The 26,478-nt window shown below is 41.9% G+C and overlaps 16 protein-coding genes across 16 annotated transcripts; 10 read left to right on the top strand and 6 right to left on the bottom strand.

Annotated features, from left to right (window-relative positions):
* Positions 1-50: 50 nt before the first annotated feature.
* Positions 51-3,765, top strand: WALSEDRAFT_27737 (pyruvate carboxylase; the record flags this gene model as incomplete). The annotated part of the gene is made up of 4 exons (XM_006957034.1): positions 51-506; positions 554-2,112; positions 2,163-3,231; positions 3,283-3,765. 4 exons carry the CDS (start codon positions 51-53, stop codon positions 3,763-3,765), a joined length of 3,567 nt encoding a protein of 1,188 aa, XP_006957096.1.
* A 936-nt stretch (positions 3,766-4,701) lies between these two features.
* WALSEDRAFT_15825 (DUF1212-domain-containing protein) lies at positions 4,702-6,659 on the bottom strand (the record flags this gene model as incomplete). Its single annotated transcript, XM_006956785.1, has 7 exons — positions 4,702-5,174; positions 5,222-5,645; positions 5,688-5,811; positions 5,858-5,940; positions 5,986-6,125; positions 6,173-6,242; positions 6,288-6,659. The coding sequence occupies 7 exons, from the start codon at positions 6,657-6,659 to the stop codon at positions 4,702-4,704; spliced, it is 1,686 nt and encodes a 561-aa protein (XP_006956847.1).
* A 952-nt stretch (positions 6,660-7,611) lies between these two features.
* On the bottom strand, positions 7,612-9,093 carry WALSEDRAFT_56687 (hypothetical protein). Its single transcript, XM_006957033.1, has 2 exons — positions 8,945-9,093; positions 7,612-8,901 (listed from the first exon to the last, which is right to left on the bottom strand). The coding sequence occupies exon 2, from the start codon at positions 8,850-8,852 to the stop codon at positions 7,785-7,787; it is 1,068 nt and encodes a 355-aa protein (XP_006957095.1). The 5' UTR covers positions 8,853-8,901; positions 8,945-9,093; the 3' UTR covers positions 7,612-7,784.
* A 44-nt stretch (positions 9,094-9,137) lies between these two features.
* On the top strand, positions 9,138-9,564 carry WALSEDRAFT_59753 (hypothetical protein). The gene is made up of 3 exons (XM_006957032.1): positions 9,138-9,163; positions 9,212-9,260; positions 9,304-9,564. Exons 1-3 carry the CDS (start codon positions 9,161-9,163, stop codon positions 9,522-9,524), a joined length of 273 nt encoding a protein of 90 aa, XP_006957094.1. The 5' UTR covers positions 9,138-9,160; the 3' UTR covers positions 9,525-9,564.
* WALSEDRAFT_31689 (LmbE-like protein) lies at positions 9,539-10,332 on the bottom strand. The gene is made up of 3 exons (XM_006957031.1): positions 10,127-10,332; positions 9,984-10,083; positions 9,539-9,941 (listed from the first exon to the last, which is right to left on the bottom strand). Exons 1-3 carry the CDS (start codon positions 10,260-10,262, stop codon positions 9,554-9,556), a joined length of 624 nt encoding a protein of 207 aa, XP_006957093.1. The 5' UTR covers positions 10,263-10,332; the 3' UTR covers positions 9,539-9,553.
* On the top strand, positions 10,176-12,173 carry WALSEDRAFT_36381 (P-loop containing nucleoside triphosphate hydrolase protein). Its single transcript, XM_006957030.1, has 7 exons — positions 10,176-10,507; positions 10,556-10,690; positions 10,739-10,993; positions 11,040-11,125; positions 11,176-11,823; positions 11,871-11,960; positions 12,005-12,173. The coding sequence occupies exons 1-5, from the start codon at positions 10,351-10,353 to the stop codon at positions 11,455-11,457; spliced, it is 915 nt and encodes a 304-aa protein (XP_006957092.1). The 5' UTR covers positions 10,176-10,350; the 3' UTR covers positions 11,458-11,823; positions 11,871-11,960; positions 12,005-12,173.
* WALSEDRAFT_59751 (OsmC-like protein) lies at positions 10,337-12,173 on the bottom strand. The gene is made up of 7 exons (XM_006957029.1): positions 12,005-12,173; positions 11,871-11,960; positions 11,176-11,823; positions 11,040-11,125; positions 10,739-10,993; positions 10,556-10,690; positions 10,337-10,507 (listed from the first exon to the last, which is right to left on the bottom strand). The coding sequence occupies exons 1-3, from the start codon at positions 12,145-12,147 to the stop codon at positions 11,526-11,528; spliced, it is 531 nt and encodes a 176-aa protein (XP_006957091.1). The 5' UTR covers positions 12,148-12,173; the 3' UTR covers positions 10,337-10,507; positions 10,556-10,690; positions 10,739-10,993; positions 11,040-11,125; positions 11,176-11,525.
* A 313-nt stretch (positions 12,174-12,486) lies between these two features.
* On the top strand, positions 12,487-15,063 carry WALSEDRAFT_67925 (hypothetical protein; the record flags this gene model as incomplete). The annotated part of the gene is made up of 3 exons (XM_006957028.1): positions 12,487-12,733; positions 12,778-13,041; positions 13,085-15,063. The coding sequence occupies 3 exons, from the start codon at positions 12,487-12,489 to the stop codon at positions 14,404-14,406; spliced, it is 1,833 nt and encodes a 610-aa protein (XP_006957090.1). The 3' UTR covers positions 14,407-15,063.
* On the bottom strand, positions 13,085-15,086 carry WALSEDRAFT_36378 (GINS complex, Psf1 component; the record flags this gene model as incomplete). The annotated part of the gene is made up of 1 exon (XM_006957027.1): positions 13,085-15,086. The coding sequence occupies one exon, from the start codon at positions 15,084-15,086 to the stop codon at positions 14,448-14,450; it is 639 nt and encodes a 212-aa protein (XP_006957089.1). The 3' UTR covers positions 13,085-14,447.
* A 134-nt stretch (positions 15,087-15,220) lies between these two features.
* On the top strand, positions 15,221-15,790 carry WALSEDRAFT_67923 (hypothetical protein; the record flags this gene model as incomplete). The annotated part of the gene is made up of 4 exons (XM_006957026.1): positions 15,221-15,334; positions 15,479-15,643; positions 15,687-15,714; positions 15,758-15,790. The coding sequence occupies exons 1-4, from the start codon at positions 15,231-15,233 to the stop codon at positions 15,788-15,790; spliced, it is 330 nt and encodes a 109-aa protein (XP_006957088.1). The 5' UTR covers positions 15,221-15,230.
* A 95-nt stretch (positions 15,791-15,885) lies between these two features.
* On the top strand, positions 15,886-17,237 carry WALSEDRAFT_59750 (hypothetical protein). Its single transcript, XM_006957025.1, has 4 exons — positions 15,886-16,317; positions 16,362-16,486; positions 16,533-16,934; positions 16,982-17,237. Exons 1-4 carry the CDS (start codon positions 15,891-15,893, stop codon positions 17,183-17,185), a joined length of 1,158 nt encoding a protein of 385 aa, XP_006957087.1. The 5' UTR covers positions 15,886-15,890; the 3' UTR covers positions 17,186-17,237.
* Positions 17,238-17,301: 64 nt separating this feature from the next.
* Positions 17,302-19,393, top strand: WALSEDRAFT_59749 (hypothetical protein). Its single transcript, XM_006957024.1, has 5 exons — positions 17,302-17,512; positions 17,559-18,524; positions 18,571-18,811; positions 18,856-18,877; positions 18,922-19,393. The coding sequence occupies exons 1-5, from the start codon at positions 17,367-17,369 to the stop codon at positions 19,263-19,265; spliced, it is 1,719 nt and encodes a 572-aa protein (XP_006957086.1). The 5' UTR covers positions 17,302-17,366; the 3' UTR covers positions 19,266-19,393.
* A 252-nt stretch (positions 19,394-19,645) lies between these two features.
* WALSEDRAFT_16000 (acetyl-coenzyme a synthetase) lies at positions 19,646-21,811 on the top strand (the record flags this gene model as incomplete). Its single annotated transcript, XM_006956792.1, has 5 exons — positions 19,646-19,789; positions 19,836-19,937; positions 19,984-20,031; positions 20,078-20,219; positions 20,268-21,811. 5 exons carry the CDS (start codon positions 19,646-19,648, stop codon positions 21,809-21,811), a joined length of 1,980 nt encoding a protein of 659 aa, XP_006956854.1.
* Positions 21,812-21,929: 118 nt separating this feature from the next.
* Positions 21,930-22,814, top strand: WALSEDRAFT_31684 (hypothetical protein). The gene is made up of 4 exons (XM_006957023.1): positions 21,930-22,032; positions 22,081-22,142; positions 22,190-22,519; positions 22,570-22,814. Exons 1-4 carry the CDS (start codon positions 21,944-21,946, stop codon positions 22,689-22,691), a joined length of 603 nt encoding a protein of 200 aa, XP_006957085.1. The 5' UTR covers positions 21,930-21,943; the 3' UTR covers positions 22,692-22,814.
* Positions 22,815-23,904: 1,090 nt separating this feature from the next.
* WALSEDRAFT_67920 (hypothetical protein) lies at positions 23,905-26,476 on the top strand (the record flags this gene model as incomplete). The annotated part of the gene is made up of 2 exons (XM_006957022.1): positions 23,905-23,917; positions 23,962-26,476. The coding sequence occupies 2 exons, from the start codon at positions 23,905-23,907 to the stop codon at positions 25,443-25,445; spliced, it is 1,497 nt and encodes a 498-aa protein (XP_006957084.1). The 3' UTR covers positions 25,446-26,476.
* On the bottom strand, positions 23,979-26,476 carry WALSEDRAFT_53819 (deoxyhypusine hydroxylase). Its single transcript, XM_006957021.1, has 2 exons — positions 25,853-26,476; positions 23,979-25,825 (listed from the first exon to the last, which is right to left on the bottom strand). The coding sequence occupies exons 1-2, from the start codon at positions 26,457-26,459 to the stop codon at positions 25,485-25,487; spliced, it is 948 nt and encodes a 315-aa protein (XP_006957083.1). The 5' UTR covers positions 26,460-26,476; the 3' UTR covers positions 23,979-25,484.
* Positions 26,477-26,478: the final 2 nt, after the last annotated feature.

Here is a 26,478-nt window from a genome sequence, read left to right as displayed (position 1 = left end):
GACGAACTTCCATCTTTCTTTCTTACAACCATCATCCACTCACAAACATTATGAATCCAGCATTCGCCTCAGAATTCAGAGAATCCAGCAGCGTACCCTCTACGCCTGGCCCTACGTCTATACATGACATACGTCAGAAGTCAGGACAGCCGCTCACAGGAAAGCGTCTGTTAGTCGCAAACAGAGGTGAAATCGCCGTCAGAATTATTAGATCCGTACACGAACTTTCTATGCAGACAGTATCAATTTACTCCCACGAAGACAGATTGTCTTCTCACCGCTACAAGTCAGACGAAGCATACCAAGTTGGAGCAGGTAAACCCCCTGTCAGCGCTTACTTAGACCAAGATGACATTGTTAGAATCGCCAAAGAACACAAAGTAGATCTCATCCACCCTGGTTACGGTTTCCTTTCTGAGAACGCCGAGTTCGCAAGAAAGTGTGCAGAGAATGGAATTACTTTCGTTGGTCCAACACCAGAGGCCATTGACGGCTTGGGTGACAAGGTGCGTGTTTTTTTATTCGCATTTTTGCTTTGTTAATTCTCGCTTAGACTAAGGCACGCAAGCTCGCAATGGAGAGCAACGTCCCTGTCGTACCTGGTACAAAAGGTGCAATCGATTCATATGATCAAGCAAATGCTTTCATTGAAGAGTACGGTTTCCCTGTTATCATCAAAGCTGCCATGGGTGGTGGTGGCCGTGGTATGCGTGTCGTCAGATCACAAGGCGAATTTGAGGAGGCTTTCGGTAGAGCTGTTTCTGAAGCTAAATCAGCTTTCGGTGATGGTACAGTGTTCGTTGAAAGATTCCTTGACCATCCACGTCACATTGAGGTTCAATTGCTCGCTGATAGTCATGGTAACGTCATCCACTTGTTCGAGCGTGACTGCTCTGTTCAGCGTCGTCACCAAAAGGTTGTAGAAATTGCTCCTGCACCTAACCTCTCCGATGAAGTACGTAACTCTATCCTCAATGATGCAAAGACTCTCGCAAAGGCTATCGGTTATCGCAACGCTGGTACAGCCGAGTTCCTTGTCGACCAAATGGGTAGACACTACTTCATTGAAATTAACCCACGTATCCAAGTCGAACACACTATCACTGAAGAAATTACCGGTATTGATATCGTAGCCGCACAAATCCAAATCGCATGCGGTGCCTCACTCGCTCAATTAGGCCTCACCCAAGACAAGATCACAAAGCGTGGTTCCGCAATCCAGTGTAGAATTACGACCGAAGATCCATCCGTCGGTTTCGCTCCTGATACTGGTAGGATTGAAGTATACAGATCAGCTGGTGGTAACGGTATTCGTTTGGATGCTTCTAATGGTTACGCTGGTGCAGTCATCACCCCTCACTATGATTCCCTTCTTGTCAAGGTTTCAGTTAGAGGTCAATCATATGACCTTGCTCGTAGAAAGATGCTTCGTGCATTGGTCGAGTTCCGTATTCGTGGTGTCAAGACCAACATCCCATTCTTGTTCCGTTTGCTCACCCACGAAGTCTTCGTTGCCGGTAACACGTGGACTACATTCATCGATGACAGCCCAGAATTATTCAAGTTGGTTACTTCCCAAAACAGAGCACAAAAACTCCTTACATACCTCGGTGATGTTGTCGTTAACGGTTCATCTATTAAGGGTCAAGTTGGTGAACCTGGTTTGAAGTCTGAAATTGTCGTACCAAAACTTCCTTCACGTGATGGTTCCGCCGATGCTCATGACACTAGCAAGCCATGTACATCTGGTTGGAGAAACGTTATCCTTGAGAAGGGTCCTGAAGGTTTCGCAAAGGCGATCCGTGACTACAAGGGTTGCTTAATTATGGATACCACATGGAGAGATGCTCACCAATCACTCTTGGCTACACGTTTGCGTACTGTTGATATGGCAAACATCGCAAAGGAAACTTCACATGCACTTGCAAACGCCTATTCACTCGAATGTTGGGGTGGTGCTACATTTGATGTTGCTATGCGTTTCCTTTATGAAGACCCATGGCAAAGACTCCGTACCCTTCGTCAGCTTGTTCCAAACATTCCATTCCAAGCTCTCGTTCGTGGTGCCAACGGTGTCGGTTACACATCATACCCAGACAACGTCATCTATGAGTACGTTTGTCAATTTCGGAATCTTACATGAATGCTAACAAGCCCGACAGCTTCTCAAAGAAGGCCGTTGAAAATGGTCTCGATATCTTCCGTGTTTTCGACTCACTTAACTACATTGAAAACATGAAGTTGGGTATTGATGCAGCTAAGAAGGCCGGTGGTGTTGTCGAAGCTACTGTCTGTTACACTGGTGATGTTGCTTCACCTAATGAGAAGAAGTATACTCTTGAATACTACGTCAACTTCGTCCAAGAACTTGTTGACTGTGGTATCCACGTACTCGGTATCAAGGACATGGCTGGTTTGCTTAAGCCACATGCAGCAACATTGCTCATTGGCGCTATCCGTCAACGCTTCCCAGAGCTTCCAATCCACGTTCACTCACATGACACAGCTGGTATCTCAGCAGCATCCATGCTCGCATGTGCTCAAGCAGGTGCTGATGTTGTCGATGTTGCTATTGACTCAATGTCTGGTTTGACATCACAACCATCAATGGGTGCAGTTGTCTCAGCACTTGAACAAACTGGTCTCGGTGCTGGTATTCGTCATGAAGACATCCAAGCACTTAATCTCTACTGGACTCAATGTAGAATTCTCTATCAATGCTTCGAAGCCAATGTCCGTTCATCTGACTCTGGTGTCTTCGATCACGAGATGCCTGGTGGTCAATACACCAACTTGATGTTCCAAGCACAACAATTAGGTTTGGGTACACAATGGACCGAGATCAAGCAAAAATACATTGAGGCCAATGAACTTTGTGGTAACATTGTTAAGGTCACACCTTCATCAAAGGTTGTCGGTGATCTTGCTCAATTCATGGTTTCAAATCAACTCTCAAAGAAGGATGTTGAGGAGAGAGCTGACAAGCTTGACTTCCCTAACTCAGTTATTGAATTCTTCCAAGGTTACCTCGGTCAACCAGTTGGTGGATTCCCTGAGCCATTGAGAACTAAGATTATTAGAGACAAACCACGTATTGATGGCAGACCAGGTATTGGTATGACTCCAGTTGACTTAAAGCAAGTTAAGAAGGACCTTGTTCAAAGATTTGGCAAACATATCACCGATGCTGATGTATCATCTTACTGCCTCTACCCTAAGGTCTTCGAGGAAGTGAGTGAAATGAGATCTTGACTATTTTATTTAATCTAACGATCCTAATAGTACCAAAACTTTGTAGAAAAGCATGGTGATCTCTCAGCTGTCCCAACTAGAGTCTTCTTGGCACCACCACAAATTGGTGAAGAAGTCAACGTTACCATCGACCAAGGTAAAACGCTTCTCATCAAGTTGTTGGCTGTTGGTGCACTTGACCAACAAAAGGGTGTAAGAGACGTCTTCTTCGAATTGAACGGTGAAGTTCGTGCTGTTTCAATCTTGGACAATTCAGCAGCAGTCGATCATGTACAAAGAGAGAAGGCAACAAGAGAACCAGGTTCAGTTGGTGCACCAATGGGTGGTGTCATTATCGAATTGAGAGTACATGAAGGTCAAGAAGTTAAAGAAGGTGACCCATTAGCTGTTATTTCAGCAATGAAGATGGAGAACTCAATTAGTGCGCCTGCGTCTGGTAAAATTGCCAGAGTTGTAGTTCACGAATCTGACTCTCTCTCCGCTGGTGACCTTATATGCGAAATTGCTAGATAATTTCACTGGATGTTTCTTCTCTTCTGTTTACTTTGTTGATCAAATTGTAATTAGGTGTAAAATTATGAATTTCTAATTAGGCTTTACAAAAATACTTAAATTGTGTGTGTGTGTTTATGAAATTGAAAATCGATAATGAATAATATTTACAAATTCAAACAAATATCAACGTAGAAGCTGCAAAGTAATTAAATCGCCAGAGGGGGTGTATTCTCGCATGAAAGATTCTTTATACTGTGACAATCTCTACATAGCTATTCCTTCATCAGTGGTAACATCATTATTTGCGTTATTGGTTTTGATCGACTGTGAACCATTATTTGAGGTGATTGATGATGCAAGGTTATATCATTTCCATGATATTGTTGTAAATTCTTTAATACACTCTCATAGTATGTCAAACTAGGTAAATTGGTGTTGTTGTGCTTTTCATCCCACAGGTCAAATTTTGATTCAACAGTACTGAGAGTTCCTATACAACGAAAACTTTCAGATACTCTAATGTAGTCAATATTGTTGTTTGTCTCTCGTTTGTATAATCTGAGAGGTCTCAATACTACAGTCTTTAGTTGCTTCCTGGCGTGCTAGTAACTTACATTTTCTGCAGATCCTTCCGATAGGTTTAAGCAACTTGTACATTCCTTGGTATCTTTCGCAACTTTACTGTTATTATAAAGGGGGATTTACGCGCTTGGGTGGCTCCTTTAGATTGATTTCGATTAAATAGGGGACACCAAACTGTTTTACTTTATAAATATTCATTAATAACAAGATCTTATAAAATATTCAATGTATTTTTTACTTATTTTGTATATTATTTCCGAGTCTAGTAGTTTTACGGAAGTAAAACAAACGGATGCGAAAAATTTCATCTTCATTCCTCGAATACACAATCGTAAAAGTTACTAAGTTAATAAATATTATAATTAAATATCCCTAGAAGCTAAACAAAAATCCACGTCTGGCTCCAATATTATAAACGAAAATAGTTGATAAGAATAAGCCAACGACTATACCGACAGCTGTTTGAAACATTCTCAAACCAATTACTAAACCTCTACTAAATGAAGTTTCATTATCGGGGCTTGGATTTGACATTGCTATACCACCTGCAGCTGATATACCAGACGGTACACTCAATAGAATTCCAGTAACTGTTACTGGAAATGCTGACTTTTTGAACATTTTTGAATAGGCGTTACCGAGGAACCCAACAGTGAAGCTTGATACTGAACTTATAATGTCTGACCTATCTGGTGTGAACATCGTCGTTGCGACATTGGATGCATACCCCGAGCAGCTGATTAAAACTCCAATCCACATTTCTTTAGAGCGCCAATCAGCGCGGTTGTACATTGACAACAAGGTTGCAAAAGCTGGTGCGCATATCAGTAGGTATATTTTTGGCACTTAGGGAGTTCGTCAGTATATGAAATATTAAGAGAAAGTAACTCACTAGCTTTTAAATAGAATGGATTGTCCGGATGTCTAATACACACCACATTACCCTTATGTGCAGGTGCAGAAGTGTTGGTAAATGTAAAGCTGCCCTCGTGCATAGGGTTAGAAATATCACCCAAGCTCGAATTTGGTAGAAATGTACCACTTAAGGTGACTGTATCAAGTTGATCATTTTGATCACCATCTGCTTCTGGTCCTAAAACACTTATGAAATCACTTCCAATAGATATAGCGAAACCGAGAAACATTGAATAACATAGAGCATAAACCACACGTATTGAGCCTGATACTATATTCCTAGATGCTAACTCCAGTGCTCCACAAGCAATGATCCATCCTGGTAAAATCAAAACAATTGCACTGGCTGCCACGGATTGGAAGCAGAAGTAATTGGTTTTATAAAGCGCCCTAGCGGCCATCTGTCATATTAGAGTTATCTATTTTCGCGTTTTAACACTTACTGCTATCAAACATGCGCAGGATATTTCGAGAATGAAACCAAATGATTCACGTTTGACGACACCGCTTACTTTCACGAAAGTGAGCATTGCACCAAGAATGAAAACAATGGGTATATCAAGCAAGCTTTAGCTAAGTCAGCATCAACAAACATAAAAACGCATAGGCTCACCTTGCACTGAATGCCATTGGAGCGACGGCTGCACTAGCACTAGCACCGATAAGTACCATCTGCCAGGCGTTGTATTGGTCAGGCTAAGTTTTGAGTGAGCAGAATCTTGAAGTTTCACTTTCACTCACACTCTTGACAATTTCACGGAGTCTTAAGGATCCCTCCATTGCATCCATTTTGCCACTAACAACATTCATATATACCTTGTGAGTTTTGCTGAGCCTCGACAGGTCTAATCCACCTGAGGATCTAATGTAAAAGTTTTCACCTGGTACTGCATTAAACCAGTTTACATTGTATAGCTAGAATACTTACATGTATGTGTTTCATAATCTGATAGCGTCACTAGAAGAATATTAGGGAGGTATAAAAAGGACGCTGATATCTAATGACCGTTAGTATGTCTAAGGGAGATATGAAATGCGCTCACATCTAAGTAATTGGCAGTAGCTATAAGTTGACTTTCAATACGGTGTGTTGGTGCACCATAAGTCATCAATGCTCTACCTAATCTAAGCAGAAAGTCATGTCTTTCAAGTGAATATGAAATGTTATGGATGCAATCTACTTCAAAGTTGTTGGTAGTCTTTGGCAATTCATCACCATTCAAAGTTTCAGATGGTTCCTCATTTAGTAGTGGATTCGTTATACTGTCTCGCCTACTTTCGACACTTGGTCTTGGTGACAAACCTTTCTTGAAAGCAAACTGATCTAAAGCAATGAGCTCCTCAGTATTCTCGTTATTATCATCGAAATCTATCACTCTGTGAAAGTTTGAGTGATTCGGGAATGATTTGAGCATTTGGTTGACAGATGTAAATGACGTATTAGAATCAACAGAGCTGCTTCTACTTCTAGATTTATGGGGTGTATCTTCATCAACTGGTGTGAGTGGTCCTCTTGCACCAGTAAACAGATTGCTGTAGTTTATTCTCAACCCCTGACTGCGACGTCTCTTTTGCCATGCTAACGACGGTTTTGGCGGGTATGTAACATTATTATCTGGCAGACTATTCGATCTGCTTCTTGCTGGTGGTATTGATGTCGGACTGGTTAGCGAACCTCTCTGTGTGTCTCCAGATTGGTTGTTTTGTCTATTGAGTGGTGATAATGGTATTCTAGCAGCTTCTGGTATTGCCGGTGCTATTGGTGGTGATTTAGATTGCACCGATGGGGGCGTCGATTGTGCGGGTCCGACGAGCTTTTGAGCATACAAATCGAGAAGATTTCCTAGTATAGACGTCTTCGGACGTGCTGTCACTGGTAATGGCAAAGCTGCATCCTCTTCGTCTGTGGTGGAATAATCTGAGTCAATCCTGTTGTCAACTATTCCATGATTGGCTTGATGAATGTTTTCACCGCTGGATGTCGTACTGCTTGTATTGCTCAATGTTGTTTCAGAGAGCCTTTGTGCATGATGTGATACAACTTCCTCAGCGTGCGCTTTTAGCTGTAGAATTGAATCTTCACTCCCAACTTGGCGTAGTGGTGAGTTGCGATTGGCGGATGTGGACGTACCGACGAGTGTGTTATCGTCAACGTCATCGCATGGTTCATTCTGCTTGCCTCCTAGATAAAACTTACTCATACGTTGCTTTCCTTTTGATTTTGGTCTTGGTGACGCATCTTCGTCATTTAATGAATAAAACTGCTTCTTATCTTTCATGCAGATGACTCAAATGACAAAATGACGATTAAATTTGGTATATTCTTCATGCATTCCGTAGACATTCCAAAGTTAAAAATTTTCATTCGTAACTATGAAACTATGGATTAAACAATATACATGAATGGTTTCAGCGAGTGTTAAAATTTACAAGAATTATCATATAATTATGGTATTCGCCTTAAAATTGTCGTTTCGTCCTCATTTCGGCAGCATTCCGCTGCATGGCCGAAGTATCCTCTGGAATGTAAGTAGATCTTATTAGAACTTGTCAATTGAAGTCTCATAATTGGTCTGAATGAGAGCGTCTAAAGTGAGAAGGTCATCGCAATTGGAAACGTTCTCTACTAAGTCATTTGGTACAGATTGCAAAGAACTCTGACCGAGTTTCTTAATCTTAGGTAATTGTGATGCCAATTTACCCTCCTGTAACTGTGATATAGATGCGGATAATGATGAGAAATTCTTATTCAGGCATTCACTTAGTATTTTCTTGAAGTCAGCAGTCTGTAAAGAATCACGGGTTTGTTGAACCAAATCTATGAAGAGTTCACCAGTATTCAGCTGATGGTTATTGTCTAAAGTAACCATAAGTGACTTATCTGTCATAGGGAATAAATCCTCAAGTAATTCTTCTATAGGACCACCTTCAATTGCATTTCTAACTTGATCGATCCATACATTGATTGAGTCGCCATCAACTAAATCTCTGAGCGTAGCTGGACCAATGATTTCATCAACAGCAGCCTTGACACGTTGAGAAAGTCTAGGAAGACCTGTGTAGATGAACCACCAAGTCAAGCTCAAGTATGTCTTGTCGTATGTATCGTTATCATCGACTGAATCGAATGGTACTGGTGCCCTCGATCTAGCTAAAGCGCGCAGTTGTGCGACGTATGCTTCTCTGCCCAGATGTGACAACTGAATGTGAGTAAGCAATGATAGTAAAGTGACAGCATAATGAATAGTAATTGACTGAGAAAATGTTCCAACTTTAAGGTCTTCCCATAGATCCTTCTTCGATTTTAACTTCAATTCTGAGATCTTGCTTGGACTCTTTGGTAAATCTGGGGAAGAATCGCCGTTTGACGATGCGGTAGTTGATTGGTCGTTAAATGATAAAGCTGAGGAATCTGTGGATAATGGGCCTGTCTGCATTGCTGGTGCGCTTCCTGTATCGTTATCAGAAGATGGTGCGAGTGACTTTTCTGAAATAACACCGGAACTCGATAAAGTAGAACTCTTTGAGCGTTCCTTAAGTTCTTCTGTTATTGTTTGTACTTTGAATGCTCTGTCTATTTCATTATCAACCGACGGTAATAACGCCATAACCGTGAATGTGCAGTCTTGCAACGTCTGATAGAACTTACGACGCAATCTAATTATATGAGATACTGCAGTAATAACAATAAGCTACTCACGTATCCCTTGCTGTTCTATCCCTCTCAGATTGATCCTGTATCTCGGATAACTTTGAACTGAGATATTGGCAGATGAAATATGTACCGGTAGCTACAGCAGCAGCTATACCGATACCTCTCCTCTTATCGTATAACGCTTTCCTAATTCTCTCCATCTTGGTTGGAATAGAAGATGCTCATCTCTTGAACCTCTACTATCACGCCGTAATAGAAAAAATGGTGAGACGAGCGTATATAATATTAAAACAGCCTTAATAAATTATATAGGGTGGTGGTGCTCAATTCCCTGTACCAAAAGATGTCTGGACACCAGCTGGTGAGTCTATCTCTCGATGAACTAACAATCTAACGCTATTCAGGTGGCTGGTGGACCAACCCACGTAACTGGAAGGCAAATACCGCCGTCGTCTTTACCGCTATCGGTTTCCTTACATACGGAGTATGGAACTACTCTGCAAGTAAAGAGAACAGAACTAGAGAGCCTTCGAGGTGGATTCCATCAATGATCTGGGCTAGAGAATTCAAAGAGGGTAAATTGGGTATCAGAAAGGAAGAATATACGCCTGCTCAACATCACTAATCACAGTTATTTGATTTGATGCATTTTTCTTAATTACAGTCAAACTCGTTAATCCACATATATCTACTAGTGAGGATATATAACACCCTAAACCATACCAATTGGGACTTATGTCGCATCATACCTCCTATTGAGCGGATGTAATCCCCAAAGCTGCTGAAGATCGTCAAACTAGACTTCTCTGGTGGGATACTAAACATTGAGTATTTCATTGGTATACTATGTGTTCTGAGGGTGCACTTCTCTAAGTCTACTCTCTTGGTGCCCCAGTGAATGCTCTTGTGGTTAGGATGTGAGGATACTCCCTCCTTATCGAATGTCAATATCCTATCTATATTGTGCACTTTCGCGTAGTCTACTACTACATTCGCTATTAATTCTTCAGGCCAGCTCTTATCCATGCCGTCTTGCAGATGTCTGTGCAAATAAGAAGTTATTCTTCTCTCTTACTTAACTTACGCATTTTCTATCAAGTTGACGTTATCAGGTTGCACTCCTAAGACGCTTAGGCTACTATAGAGCTCTTGCTCGCGAATGTTGCCCAATCCATCGGCGTTCCCTATCACATCATCAGTAATAGTATATAAACATAATATACAGACCACTTGAGAGACAGAGAACATGTAGATTTTCTCCTTTTCGTCTAAAATGATTGAGAGTAGGACCAAAGAACATTACTTCATCATCCGGGTGTGCGATAACCAGCAGAGTTCTCAATGAGCTCGATGTACTAGACATATTATCACTATTGAAATATATAGCTATTATAGCTAAATAACTTGCTATCAACAGAAGCCATTTCATCATTCCTTAGGAAATAACGTCGATGTTGAGGAAGACGTTTGTCAGATTGTCTCATGAAAATCCATTTGGATTACCGAAGAAGAAACCAGCGCCATTAACGAAGCGTGCGATTCCACATGTAAAGCATACGATTGTCGTCGCTAGCGGTAAAGGTGGTGTAGGAAAGTCATCAATAGCGAGTAAGTGAGGATATTTGATGGTCTACTCTTCTTATAACGGCTGAATAGCCAATATCGCACTCTCATTATCTCGTTTACCCTCTTCACCCCGGGTTGGACTCTTAGATTTGGATATCTTTGGTCCATCGACACCGAAACTTCTCGGTTTGGACAGAGAGGGTATGGAAGCTGAACTTACAGATTGTAAGCAGTCCTAATATAAACAAGCTCGGTTCTTATCATCCCCCACAGATGGTGCACTCAAACCGTTATCAAATCATGGCATTTCCTCGATGTCGATAGGATATTTACTTCCAAACGGTCCAAAAGCACAAGACACACCCGTTGTATGGCGTGGAATGATGGTTCAGAAAGCTACACAGCAGCTCTTATTCGATACAGATTGGCGAGGTGTCAATGAACGTCAATTGGATTATCTCATCATTGATATGCCACCTGGGACGGGCGATGTACCCTTAACAGTTGGTCAGCTTGTTCAGAGTAGTGGTGAGTGACAGTCATTTGCTTTCAGTTAAACTAACTTCCATCCAAGGCGCTGTCATTGTAACTTCTCCACAAGATGTTGCATTACTAGACACGCGGAAGGGTATGGCGACCTTCACAAAGCTCAACATTAAGGTGTGTGAGGATGTCTTGAACTGAACAAATCTAACAAATATACCCTAAAGATATTAGGTATGATGCTCAATATGTCGCACTTCCTTTGTGAGAATTGTTCACATCCTCATGAGATATTCGGTGATGTGAAGAATTACGATAGAGCATTGAAAGAACTCAACGTGGACGACCTCGGTAGGTTGCCATTGGCTAAGGAAGTTAGCAGTGGTGGCGATAGTGGACTTCCACTTATGGCAATGAGTGATAAGGTTTCACTCTCAAACGGTGCTAGTGAAGCACGGAAAATTTTCACTCAAACAGCTCAAGCACTCTTTAGTAAATTACCAGTATAAGAACAAAATTAGTAGCATTTTGCATTCATTAGAAGACGTGTCGCAATTTATAACATTTCATTACGCATTTACCATGATTCATTTCCATCTTTGCCAATAGCGGTGAACGTCTGCTTGATGTTGCCCTTGAAAGCAATCTCATATGGGCATACACTGTTAGTTTGCTTGGCTACTGCTGCAAGTGTAGCAATGTCCTGCTTTGTGTCTTCGATTTTCAAGTGGGTTGAGATGGTAAATGGTGATTCCTTGCTGTCGGTCTTGTTTAATGTGACATCAGCGAAGACCTTGGCAGCATCAGATGGGCCTGTCTTGCCAATTTGCTGGGCAGCAACTTTCATAGCGCCCAAGAAACAGGTTGAGTAGCCTCTGCAAAGTGTTAATGAATGTACTTGTGTTAATACATCTAGACTCACAATGCAACAAGTTCTTCTGGGTTGGTGTTGTTTTCTGAGCCTGGTGGCTGGATGCTGACTTTGAAGTTTGTTGTCTCGGACTTTGCTACACTGTGAATACGTCAATGGGAGTAATTTTGAGTGATTTTACGAACCCGTCAGCTCTACCACCACCGGTTGCAGATGCCTTAGCTGTGTAAAGGCCCTTCTGTGCTGTGAGCATAGTTCTGCGAGATGATACACCAGCGAGTTGTGCACGTGGTGCTCTTGCTGCTACTGTTGCGATTCTAGAGAACATTTTTTTGGTCTTGGTTGTTTATCGTTAAGAGAAGACAGCCTGATTTGGAGCACTATCCGATTAGGAATGATGTCAGACGGAATATTGAGGAATGAGAAGGTCTTTGGTGCGTCTACTAGTTATTGCTAGTCTAAATAGTATACTCTGCGTATACCATCACTGTTTTCATAATAAATACTTAAATAGAGAATAAATATATGATAAATTGATTACAATGGAGTGTAATATGTATTAGACACTTCCTAAACACTCTATAAATCTCCAAAAAGCCTTAAATTGATTTTATTTTTTATCTCGAATTTCGATATCTCGCGAGATTCTAAACCATCACCATCTCAAATGTCACAGCAAGAAGAAACTCCCCGCTCAAAATACGCGGGATTTGACCAAGAGCAAGATGTAGAGGGAGATGACTACTACGATGACGATGCAGATTTCGGGGGAGATGATTACCCAGACGAACAAGATCAAGGCGAAGAACAAGAACAAGAACAAGACGGAGATGAGGGAGATGAGAACGACGGAGAAGCTCCTGAAGGAGGTGAAGGAGATGACGGTGAAGAAGTCCCAGATACGCCAGCTCCTGGTGCGTATATCTTGATTATAGAGACTCAATTAACAACGGCGCAGATGCAGCTACCCCAGCTGGTGATGCCAACACTCCAGTAGCAGAGGGCACAGAAGTACCTGTTAAACGCGGTAGAGGTAGACCGAGAGGACGTCCAAAAGGTAGTGGAAGAGGACTTTCTACACCCAGAGGTACACCCTCTGGTAGACCGCGTGGTAGAGGTAGAGGTAGAGGGCGTGGATCCTCGCGTAACAAAGACCGCGCTAAAGGAATTGGTAGAATGGGAAATAGACGACGTGACGAAGACGGCACAGAAGAGATAAACTGTGGGTAGACGCAATTATGGAGTAACTATCTAACAATCCGTAGTTGGATACATCCCACCTGATAAACCAGCCCCTCGTGTGCTTAGAACTATCGGCGGTAATGAATATTGGTACACGGAAGACGAGCTTGAAATTGACGATGATGTCCGCGGTGATCAAAAAATAGACGAGCACGGTAATTTACAAGGTGGAAGATGCTACAAGATGCCAACATTCACGAGTTCACTCAGACACGACCGCGAGAAGGTTTACATGCTTTCTATCGATGCCGCGAGAGGTGCGGGATACAAGGACTCACTTTATATGTTTAGAAGGAATCTCTTACTTGTTAAGCTTACCCTCGAGCAAGAAGAGAAAGAGAGACTTATCACAGAGGGTAAACTCGCGGCCAACTCACGTTCGCGTTCAGTAACGATAGTTGCAGCGAGAAATGTATACAAACTCTTCGGTGCAAAGGTCTTAGTTAATGGTAAACACGTCGAAGATGACTACTATGAGGACAAAGCAAGAAAGTATTGTGCTGAAAAGAAGATTGAACCAGGTACTATATGTCAAGTTGAAGACGAAGGTCAATTCGAAGATGCTGATCTCGCAGCTTTGACAAGCCAAGGTCCAAACTTCGGTACAAAGTTCTTGAGCAGAGCAATTGGAGGTTGGGCCAGTGACATCGGTGCTGCACTCTTCTCACCCGCTACAACTTACGCCACTAAACGTGCATTACTGAGTCAAAATATAACACCGGAGAATTGGATGGATGTATACGCACGTGAGGTTCAAGGAACTAATGACGAGATAAATTATCTGAAGAGATTGCGAATGGAGGAGTCACATGCTATTTTAGTCAAAGCTGAGAACGCAGGTGTGAGGAAAAACAAACCAAAGCAGAATGCCTTGAAGAAGGAAGACGAAGATGTCAAGATGGAAGGTGTTGAGACGCCAGCTTATGCGTCGATTCCTCCAACACCTCAAGTTGATCCTACACCTTCAGGCAGTCAAACGCCGACAATTGAAACAAGCAAGAAGAAGAAGGAAAAGCATTTTATACCGATTGAACCAAAATTCCAAGATGTCGCAACCAAAGATCTTGGTAGGTTAGATCCATACACCAATACGCCGCACAGGTCAATGGCACACCAGCCAACAAACGCAGTCTGGGAGAAAGTATCAATCGGACCTCAAATTGAGGGTCTTGATCCAAACAAGCAATATATAGGTGGTTCCAAATTGGGAACCCAGGGTTTCTCATTAGCAAGTATATCTTGGGAATTGGACGGTATGACGCTCTCCAGTGATAAACACATGAGAAACAATGTCACGAACACGCCTATTAACTCGACCATACTTGACTTAGACATAACATATTAAAGAATGCAATATAAATGAACTGCTGTACATATATTAATAAATTAATCTACTTGTTCGAGGTATCCTTGTACTAATAATCTCTCTACATCTGACCTCCTGACCATGAACCTTTGTCCAACTCTGAAATCGACAGGGCCCCCTTGGGTTTCGATGAGACCAGCGTCGCGAACTACCCTGACACTGATGTGCAAATCTTTTGGAGGTTCTAAGCTACCTGAGGTAATATCAACGACGTCCAGAAATGGCGACTTGTATTGTGTTATCAAAGAGGAATATCCTCGCAGGAAATCAACCTCCGTAGGACTGAGTTCATCGCGTATACCACCATTATCATGTTCGTTGAGTAGGTGTGCCAATGCGGCGCCAGATTTCCAATATAAATCGCGTAACTTATTTAACCTGTGATGATGGTATCCCAATAAACACCTTTTATTCCGCTGTGCACAGAGGTTTAATATTGTAAGTTGTGCAAGTGTAGGTTTGTCACTCTCCATCAAGCTCTGATCAGCCTCGTTTGTCAGTCTTTCGACAGTGTCATTGATTTGACTATTGAGATATCGACATTCACGCGTAATTTCGCGCACCGATGCATCATCGTAAGCATACAAGCTGTCTGTGAGGTGCGACCGTCTCGACTGTTGTATCAGCCTGTGTGCTATGTCTGTGTATTGTTGACTCATCGATGGTGGTAGGATGTAAAGGGTGTATGTGTGTGGTGTACTTATACGTTTTGCCTTATGTAATTCTAGTAGAGATACTTATTCTGTGAACATTATGCACCATATACCTTCATACACATCCGTATGCACCCTTCGTTAATTACTATGAGCTTCAAACTTATCGACAGCTCAAATCCAGTCCAGGAGGAAAACGTTCATAAATTCGAAATACCAAAAGAGTTCTGCAAACCTACTGGTACTTCTGGAATGTGAGTGCACTATGAGCTGGAGGGGTGTGAGTATATATCAGATGAGCGTGTATATTTACATACATTATACACTTTATATATATATATATATATATAACACCTCTATTGCCTGTATATACTCTTCATACGCTAACACACCCATAGTGCCGATTCAGCTGGTAATTCCGTCATGTTCTTGAGTTTGCTCAGTGTATTCAGCAAGAACTGGGCTATTGCTATTCCAACTATCGTATCCTCTGCTATTTGCTACACTAACTACAGTCCATTGAAGTGTTCGGACGCCACATCACCACTCACTTCGCTCATTATGTGAGTTTTGGATTATTATAAAACAACATCTAACACTTTATAGGGGTACCGGTGCAGTAACAGCCTCTTACGTGGGTATAATTTATACAATCACTCAATACTAACATGCAACAGCTCCCACTTATCATGCGTCCTCAAAACTCATGAACTCTTTTGTACTTTTATTTAATTGAATTAATTGGATTAGATTTTATCTCTTATTACGTAAAGAATGCTCCCGATGTCTTCTCTTGGAGGTACAACGAGGATGTCTGAGGAAGTGGCACTAAAAGAAGAATCAAAGGAAATTAACGAAGAAGAAAATACTGTGACGCGTCCGACGCGTAATAAGCGTCCTACACAGACTCAGAAAGCCCAATTTAGTGACAGCGAGGGTGAATCTGAATCGAACGATGACGACAGCGGGGAGGAGGTATACGAAGATCAGAATGAGGAGCTTGAAGAGTCGGATGAGGATGTAGATGATATAGATGGTGTAGACGATCTTGAGGATGCCGATGATGTAAAGGATGACGACGAGGAGCTACTGAGTGAAGACGATGAAAAGAGCACAAACAAGAAGCGTAAGAAACCTACAAAGCAAGACAAACCAAAGGAGTCTAGCAAGAAAGCTAAGCAGGAGACGCCGAAAAATACTCATCAGGGTGTTCCAGCCTGTCCTGAACCGTACAAAGGTAAGTCGCTAGCGCTTGTAATGGTCTTCTAACATACACTCAAGCTCCACCTGGTCAGGTTTCTCAGAACACGCTTGATTTCCTCAATTGTCTCAGACATGAGCCATGTAACGATCGCGATTGGCTGAACGATGAACACAATAATGCAACCTACAAAATGCAGTATAAAGTGAGTTCCGCACAATTCTAAGATACATTTAACTAAAATTACCTAGGAGTTTAACGAGTTCACTCAGGAATTCGTCACCAGAACTATCGAGATAGACGACAACATGCCACCATACCCTAGCAAAGATTTGGTATATCGTCTATCGAGAGATCTCAGGTTTTCTAATGATAAGACACCTTACAGAAAACAGTTCATGATGACATTCTCCAAGACTGGTCGTAAAGGTGCATGCGCGGGCTATCATCTCATGATACAGCCAAACAATCGTACGATTTTCGCAGCTGGCAAATGGCAAGGTGAAAAAGAAGAATTACAAGCGTTAAGAGATAATATTGTCAGCAATTCAACGCCTTTGAAGAACATAATCGAGGGTGACGGGTTTGTCAAGTATTTTGGTTCTCCAGATCCAGCAAAACGCGCTAAAGGAGAACGGAAGAATCTCTTTGGGGTAAGAGGAACGTTCCTACGGTAGCTTACATTGCTAACGAAACGTAGATGGATGATGAATTAAAGGTCGCACCTAAAGGCTTCGCTAAGGATCATCAAGACATCGACCTACTCAAATTGCGCTCATTTATTGGTGAACATCGCTTTGATGATGCTGATGTCACTTCACCAGACTTCATGGATAAGTTGATGGATATCGTCAGAGTGTCCAAGCCTCTAGTCGATCTTCTAAACGATTGGATGGGGGTATAATGCTCATAATTGTAATTTATATATAAGAATGATCGTGACACTGTATATATGAAATTATACGATATTTTCATTGTCTGTTTCTTCTCTACTCTTCACTTGCCTCGGACCAACTTACCACACTTCAGATAACATTAAACATCATTAAACGTGTAATTAGTTGACAAATTTATTCTTTATTGCAATGGCGGATCTAGAATCGTTCAACGATAATGGGAATACTCCCGATAATGGAAGTAGAACATTACCAGGCGACACTAGCGGTGGATACTCGATGAAGAACTGGAAAGCATTCACACCATTTCTAGGAATGTATAGGGATGTTTCTAAGTGAGTTCTTTTGAAGCTCTGGTGGCGATAGCTGATCAATAAGCAGTCGGATACCATATTACATATCCGATTGGACAGACGCATGGAATTACAGGGTTATACCATCCACATTACTCATATTCTTTGCCAACATACTCCCTGCTCTCGCGTTTGCGTTTGAGTTACAAGAGAAGACAGGGCAATACGGTGTGAACGAAGTCCTAATATCAACATTCATGGCTGCTGCTGGCTTCTCAGTTTTGGGAGCTCAACCACTTACTGTCGTTGGTGTTACTGGTCCAATTACAGTACTTAATACATCAATATACACAATTCTCAATGAAAGTACAGGCCCTAATCCGAAACCAAATTACTTGCAATTTGTTGGATGGGTTTATATTATCGCAGCCATCATGCACTTTTTCATAGCAATATTCAACTTGAGCAATTGGTTACGGAGAACAACGAATTTCACTTGCCAGACATTCGGCTTTCTCGTTGCTTTTATCTACTTGACGTATGGATGTCAAATAATGGGACGTTCTTCTGAAGCTGACGATCCGATTGAAAGCTTAGTCTTGAGTGCTTTCCTCGCGGTTACATTTCTGGCGGTTTATCATGTTTTCATCTTCGGGAATATGTCCCCATATTTCTTCAGGCACGCAAGGCGATTTTTACTTGATTACGGTTTACCTATCACCGTCGTAGCCGTTTCAGCATTACCCTACTGGGGCAGATTCGTAGAGATTGACTGCATTAAACTACCTACAGTAGGTGGTTTTAGTTATACATCATCTGAACGAGATGGATGGATTATTGCTTTCTGGAATACACCACCTAAATGGGTCGCGATTGCTATTCCATTTGCTGCATTGTTGACATTATTGTTCTATTTTGATCATCAAGTCTCGGCTATTATTGGTCAAGGATCCGAATTCAAACTTAAAAAGCCACCCGGATTCCATTGGGATTTCTTCTTGCTCGGGGTTGCTACACTTCTGGCAGGGGTATTCGGTTTGGTAGCACCAAATGGGTAGGTTTATATGAATTCAGAAGTAAACTTTCTAAGAAATAAACAGACTAATTCCACAGACGCCTATTCACACTGAATCACTAGTCGTCAATGAGTCTAGGGTTGTAAATGAGACTGTCGTTGAGGAAGATCAAGTTAAGAATGAAGGACATTCACCAGAAAGCACAACAAAGCAGCGTAAAATTGAGGTACCTGTTGGCGTTGTCGAGCAGCGAGTTACAAACCTCGCACAAGGTGGACTTGCATTAGCCTTTGCGACAGGTCCTTTTCTCCAAGCTGTCAATAAGGTAAGTTTTATTCTCGTACGAAGTAGCAATTGCTAATTGTTTAGATACCAACAGGTGTTTTGGCTGGTGCGTTCATTATTTGACGTCACTTTATCTGATAAAAACTATAGGTCTATTCTGGTCGCTGGGACTACATGCTCTTTATGGTAATATCATCACAGAGCAGGCTAGTTATCTCTTAAAGGATAAGCATCGTACAGATTCTAATGACAAGTATCACAAAGTAAGGAAGAGTCGGATATGGCTGTTTTTATTATTCGAGCTGGTTGGATTTGGTGCTACATATGCAGTAACTATTATACCACGCTCTGCTATTGGTTTCCCCGTTATAATCATACTTCTCATTCCGTTCCGAAGCCATGTGATCCCAAGACTAGGATTCACTCAGGAAGAGTTAGACATATTGGACGGCCCTGCAGCATCTGACTTTACGATGGCCGGATTGACACTCTAGGCGATGGTGTATATTCTAAGACATGAGCATAAAAAATTTCTCTACATAAAGAGATCAAAGAGTTTTCATAATGCTAGCAATGGATTACAACATAATGGAAATGTACTAATAAATTAATTTTGATTGAAAGGAAACATGTTATAATGGTGTGTGAATCATAATCGTCATATGGACGAAGAATGAATGAATTGTTAAATTAGTACAGAAATAATCTCATAAAAGTCGAATTGGAAAGATTCCATCATAAAGGGCGCTGTCGGGAAGAACAGGAAGTGAATTCTCACAAGTGCACGACTTCATGTGACATTTTAAGTTTCCGTCTGCGATCCTTTCCGGCCATTAATATTCGATCGATTAAGAATTACTCTTGATTGAAAACCATGACGACCGTAACACATCCAATTCCAGTTAAATGTAAACCAGGCAACGGCTTGCCTACACCACACGTCGGACCTGATCTTGAGAGCTACAAGAAGGCACACGCACTCACAACAGGTGAACACAGGGAGTCTTTCTGGGCTAAAGTGCGTCAACCGTTTTGCATGTGTATCACATTCTAATAATACACAGGCTGCAAAGGAAACTCTTTATTGGCACAGACCATTCTCAACCGTCGTCACAGGTGGTTTCGAGTACGGTGACACTGCATGGTTCCAAGAGGGTGGCTTAAACGTACGCTTCCATCTTCTAGAAGTACTTATGCTTACCTACACTCTAGGCATCCTACAACTGCGTTGATAGATGGGCTATTCAAAACCCAGAGAAGGTATTTTGTCATACGTCATCAAGAAGTTTCTCACACCCCACTTTAGACTGCTATTATCTATGAAGCAGACGAACCAGGAAACCACCAAGAAATCAGCTATGGTGAACTTCTCAGAGAAGTTTGTAAGGTAGCCAATGTACTCAAATCAATGGGCGTCAAGAAGGGTGATGTTGTCTCAATTTATCTTCGTACGTATTTATTAATCACGTTTAAATTTAATATTAATGTATTTTTAGCAATGACATGGCACGCAGTCGTCGCTTTCTTAGCCGTCGCACGTCTTGGTGCCGTCCACTCCGTCATTTTCGCCGGTTTCTCGGCTGAGTCACTCAGGGATCGTGTCGTTGACTGTAAATCTAGAGTAATTATCACATCAGATGAAGGAAAGAGAGGTGGAAAGACTATCGCTACAAAGAACATCGTAGACGCTGCACTTAAGGAATGTCCTGACGTCACGAATGTCTTGGTTCTTCAACGCACCGGAAACCCAGTCAATATGCAACAAGGAAGAGATTTCTGGTGGCACGAAGAGTCCGCAAAGGTTGTTCCTTACTGCACACCTGAAATTGTCAACAGTGAAGACCCACTCTTCATTCTCTACACTTCAGGTTCAACCGGTAAACCTAAGGGTGTTGTTCACACAACCGGTGGATACCTTCTTGGAGCAGCACTCACTGTCAAGTACATCTTTGATGTTCACGAGAATGATAGATACGCATGTATGGCGGATGTCGGTTGGATTACAGGACACACTTACATCGTCTATGGTCCACTCTTGAACGGTGTCTCAACTACTGTCTTTGAATCAACTCCAGTCTATCCAAATGCTTCAAGATACTGGGATATCGTACAAAAGCACAAGCTTACACAATTCTACACCGCACCAACAGCTATCAGACTCCTTCGTAGATTGGGTAGGGAACACGTTCAAGGTTATGATTTGTCATCTTTACGTGTTATCGGATCAGTTGGTGAACCAATCAATCCAGAAGCATGGGATTGGTACAACGAAGAAGTTGGTAAAAAAGAATGTGCAGTCGTAGACACCTACTGGCAAACTGAGACAGGATCCATTATCATTTCGCCACTTCCAGGTGCAATTCCATGTAAACCAGGTGCAGCTACATTCCCATTCTGGGGTGTCGAACCAATCATCTTAGATGCAGTATCTGGTGAACCACTTGAAGGTAATGATGTCGAAGGTGTCTTGGCTGTTAAGCACCCATGGCCATCAATGGCAAGAACAGTTTATGGTGATCATGAAAGATTCTTGGACACTTATCTCAAACCATACCCTGGATACTACTTCACTGGTGATGGTGCTGGTAGAGATCATGATGGATATATTTTCATTAAGGGTCGTGTTGATGACGTTATTAACGTTTCAGGACACAGACTTTCAACCGCTGAGATTGAATCTGCATTGATTTTGCACTCTGGTGTAGCAGAAGCTGCAGTTGTTGGTGTACAAGATGAATTGACAGGACAAGCAATTAGCGCATGGGTGACGATGAAGCCAGAGTTCAAGGGTAGTGTTGATGAAAATCTCGTTAAGGAATTGACACTTCAAGTACGCAAAGTTATTGGACCATTTGCGGCACCAAAAGCACTCTATGTCGTTGGTGACCTTCCAAAGACACGCTCAGGAAAGATTATGAGAAGAGTCATTAGAAAGATTGTAGCAAGCGAGTCTGATCAACTTGGTGACCTCTCTACCTTGGCTGAACCATCAGTTGTTGAAGATATCAAAGCAAAGTTTGCAGAAGGACAACTTAAGTGAAAGAATTTAGTAACGAATTGAAAAGTGTAATGTAAAATTGAATAATAATCTTTGTGTTTTTATTATTTTCTGGCTGTCATGTACTATTTTACTATTTTGGCGGACAGTTCGTAGTCTTGATAAGCGACGTCGATGAGTAGCAGTGGAAGTGACAGCAATACGGCTAGCGATACTGGATCTAGCTCCTCTGGTTCATCTAGTAGCCAAACTACGTCTGTACCGTGAGTTTTATACGGGAATGTCAATGAATGCCACTAAGTGTTCTCTAGTGCTACGGCGGGCGTAGGTGGACTAACGTTCACAGAACCACCACAGACTAAAACTAGTTACTGTGCGTTTATTTATTTTACGATTGACTTAGTCTAACAGCATATCCAGACAAAGTAGCAGAAGGAAACGAAATAACATTTGGATGGAGTCTGACGTCTATATATAATACACCAGAAAGTTTGACATTCGATGCTGTCAATACAGATTCAGGGAATACTTACACTATGGGATCTGTCGCTGGTGGTGACACAACGTTTAAATGGGACCCTTATAAGCACTTTACAGATGGTAATGATCCTCCACTCGTATATTCAACTTATCAAGTGAGAGTCTACGATGACAATGGTCCATCAGCAGCTGCCAAACCTGGCGGTTTCATGCCAAATTCCAATTTAAGGTTTGCGTTATACAAACCAGAAAAATATACACCATTAGATGGTAAGCGTAACGCGCTCTTTTGGTTTTTCTTTAACTTACTCCTTTTACAGAATGGGTCTGTCCAAATTGTTCATCAGCGGTGCGTAACATCCCTATAGCGAGTCTGGCATGGCTTGTTACTATCACTCTTATGCTTCTATCTGGTTACTCTTTGGCTAGATCACATCGTTGATTTTTCCCCTTTTCACTTATTTATGGTATACCAGGCGGTTTACAAATTACTTTTAGCAGAGAACAATTTCTATTTATTTGAATCTGCATATTTATTATAACGGACACTACATGTAACATACGCTATTTGACGTCATGTTTAAACTATTGCCTGAAATTGAGTGGTAAGATGAATGTTATCGAAGGTCCCTAGCAGACCAGGAAGTATCACCTCAGCTTTGCTGCAACTGAAATATAGGTGCCTAATATACAGCATCTCCGGTTGGCCACGAGCGAAAATATCAGCGAGCACAACATATAAATGCGTAGCGTCGAACGACTGATTCGGAGCGACTAAAAAAAAAAATACAAGCCCAATGGGCAGTGCAAAAAGCAAAAAGATCATCCCATACTAGTGTTGCGCTACTACCGCTGAGCTACAGATGCTGTGTGCATCTACCAGGAATCGAACCTGGGACCTCAACATAGCATGTGAAATTCTTCACTTGATAACCCGCTGGGCTACCCGGATGATCTGACAGCGGTTTCGTCAGGTATGGTGTGTATCGGTTAAGCTTAAACTGCAAATTTTACATCCCTACCAAATTACGAGCTACAAAGACGAGGCAAATGTATATTCCTGAGAATATGATACAGAAGCTAGGAGTTGATTCGCGTCGTATTTACGTGGCTTATTGTCTTCGTAGTAAGATGTCAGATATGCAGACTCTAAAATTTTTGGGTTCCATTGTGAAATGAAAGTCATCTGGTGAGAGCAAATGGCATTCAACAACTATTACAATATAACATTGGCGTGTACGTCACGTCTGTTCGTCTTCATATGCTTTCATTACATGAAGGACGTCAACTCTCGTGACTTACAAAAAAGTATAAAGACTTATAATGATTACGGACACATGCGGCAAACCATAGGGCACACATCGTCATTCGGTCATTCCAGGTCTTCCAATGGGTAGTCAAAGCTTTGAAATCTATGGAGGTAATTTCATTGATATAGAGCTAGAGAAGGGTACGATACTAAGCTACAAAAGATAAAGTATATTAATATCAGTCACCAGTATAACCCCGTGTTCTTGCTTCAGTCGACATATTCGTAAGATCACGAAAGCAACTAACGCGATCTGGATGACGGGTCAAATACACCATTATAAATACAGCGCTATTAATACAAAATAATAATAATTTACCTGGCTTTCTCCTTATAAAAGACCATCATGTCATTTGGAGGTGAGTTCTCAACAAAATGGCGTGAGACAACTAAACAGGGTCAGGATTCTCATTTGGGGGTGGTGCTAACACGAACACGAATACCAGCGCCGGTGGAAGTCAACCTGGCGGTCTGTTCGGTCAGAGTAACCAACAGCAGCCATCTGGTGGTTTATTTGGGAGCACGACGACACCAGCAGCAGCTCCACCAAAGCCAGCTGGTGGTTTGTTTGGACAGGCACCTAGCGCACAACCTCAGCAAGCTTCAGGTGGACTTTTTGGCAGCACGTCCACAGCGCAACCACAACAGCAGCAACAGCAGCAGCAGCCAAGCGGTGGATTATTTGGGAATACCCAGCAGCAGAATACCCAACCACAGGGTGGTTTATTCGGCTCAACCACTCAATCGACTACGGGCGGTGGTTTGTTCGGTGGTACTAGCAATAACAACAGCAACACACAGTCTGGCGGCTTATTTGGCCAGCCAGCACCAAGTACTAATACTGGTGGCTTGTTTGGTAGCACAAATACGAATACGCAACAACCAGCCCAGACGGGTGGCCTATTTGGACAAAAGCCAGCAAACTCTCTGTTTGGAAGCACACAGCAGCAACCACAGCAACAGCAACAAGGTGGATTGTTCGGCAGTAGTACTGCTCCTTCTGGTGGCTTGTTTGGCCAATCTCAACAACAACCACAGCAACAAAGTCTTTTTGGACAGCCACAGCAACAACAACAACCACAGCAGCCACAACAAAGTACACTTTCTCAGAGTGTAGGTAAACCACCCGAGACGAACAAGGATATCGGTGCAGTAATTGAAGACATAAAAAACAGTTGGGATGTCACCCACCCTGCTTGCAAATTCCAATTTTTCTTCTACAATCTCGTACCACCTGAGCAAGTCAACCAATACGGTAGACCAGCATCAGTGAGTGAAGCAGCTTGGACTCGGGCATGTCAAGAGAATCCAGACCAGAGTCGCCTCGTACCAGCTCCGGCGTTTGGTTTTGATGACGTACAGAAGAGAGTACATGCTCAAGGCAGACAGGCTACCGCACATCTCGTGCGTCTCAGTGAGCTCCAAGAGAAATTGCGTAAAATGATGTTGAACACTTCTTTATCACATCACCCACGTTTGCAACGTGCTGCTCAAATGCATGCGCAGATTTCAGCCCGTATTTTGCGTATTGTCAAACATTTACATGTTTTATTGCCGACTGTCCGCGCTAGTTCAGTCAGAGCGGATGAGGAGAAGCTCGCTGTGGAGTACGAGAATATCAACAACACTGTACAAAAGGCCAGAATAGCCGGTCGGGTGAATGAACTCTGGGCACTCGTAGGTGCACTCAAAAGTAGGAAAGAGGAAGGTGCAGCATCAGTGACTGGATCATGGACAGTCGTCGACCAAGATGGAATGAATGAACTACAAGATATCCTTCGTAATCAACAAACAGGTCTTAGCCACCTCACATCCACATTACAGAAAGTAGAATCCGATTTAAATGTTGTCAGGAGTGGTTTTGGTTTAGAAAATCTATCAATTTGATTTGTTAAAAAAAGTGAATAATATACAATAACTTATTTTTTATGCCTTTTCAATTCCGTCTGCGTATTGGAATTGCCCACTTTGTTCGTAGGCTAACATATCGAGCGCTACTATACAGCTATCTCTGATAACTTTTGGTGCAGATTGGTTGTTTGCGAAATCAATGAGAGCATCCTTGGCTGTCTTGCTGTCTGCGCCTAAACCACCTAATGTTTCTGCGGCTTCGTGTCTAACCATTTCATGCTCGTTCTCATCGTATAAAACTTTAAGAAGACATGGTATAGCAGCTGGAGAATCAATTTGACCGAAAACATAAGCAACTTCGTGTCTGAATAAGGCTGATTTGTCTGTAAATCCATCAGCAATTGCGTTTAAAGCTTCTGTGTGGATGTCTTGACTCGATGTACTATTTAAGACGATATTTCTCAAACCGAACATAGCTCTGTATCTTTCGAACAATGGGAGACCATCATTGAGATAGATGTCGCGTAAATTTTTAACATCTTTTGCGTTCGAGTCTGATGATTTAGTTGCAGGTGCTGGATCGATAACTGGTATCTGGTTCTCTTCATTGTCATTATCTGTGTCTTTACCAGGACGATGATCGAATTCAATCTTCTTTATTGAAATATCGCAAGTTTCTCTGATACTGACATCTAATGATTGATCAGCGGAGTACTTTTTGAGTATATCCAATGAATCAAGGTTTGAAATAGCACCTAAACTTTCAGCCGCTTCATGTCTAACCATAACATCCTGACTTTCATCAGCTAAGATTGTGTTCAAGTGTGGTAAAGCGTAGCTATCATTGATCTGTCCTAAAACATAAGCTAATTCATGCTTCAATAAAGCACTTGATGATTTCTGTATAGCTTCATATATAGCTTCTATAGCTCTTCTGTCACCTTTCTGTCCAATTGCTTTCAAAGTGAACAAAGCTCTATATTGATCAGCCAAGTTATCATCATTCAATAATCTAGCCTTTATACTGTCAAAAACTTGCTCTGATTGCATTTTTTCTTTTATCTAGCCC

This window comes from Wallemia mellicola, assembly GCF_000263375.1.
Source record: "Wallemia mellicola CBS 633.66 unplaced genomic scaffold WALSEscaffold_4, whole genome shotgun sequence".
Classification (NCBI taxonomy): Eukaryota; Fungi; Basidiomycota; class Wallemiomycetes; order Wallemiales; family Wallemiaceae; genus Wallemia; species Wallemia mellicola.
The sequence above is the reverse complement of the archived record's forward strand: the minus strand, read 5'-3'. Positions and strand labels throughout refer to the sequence as shown.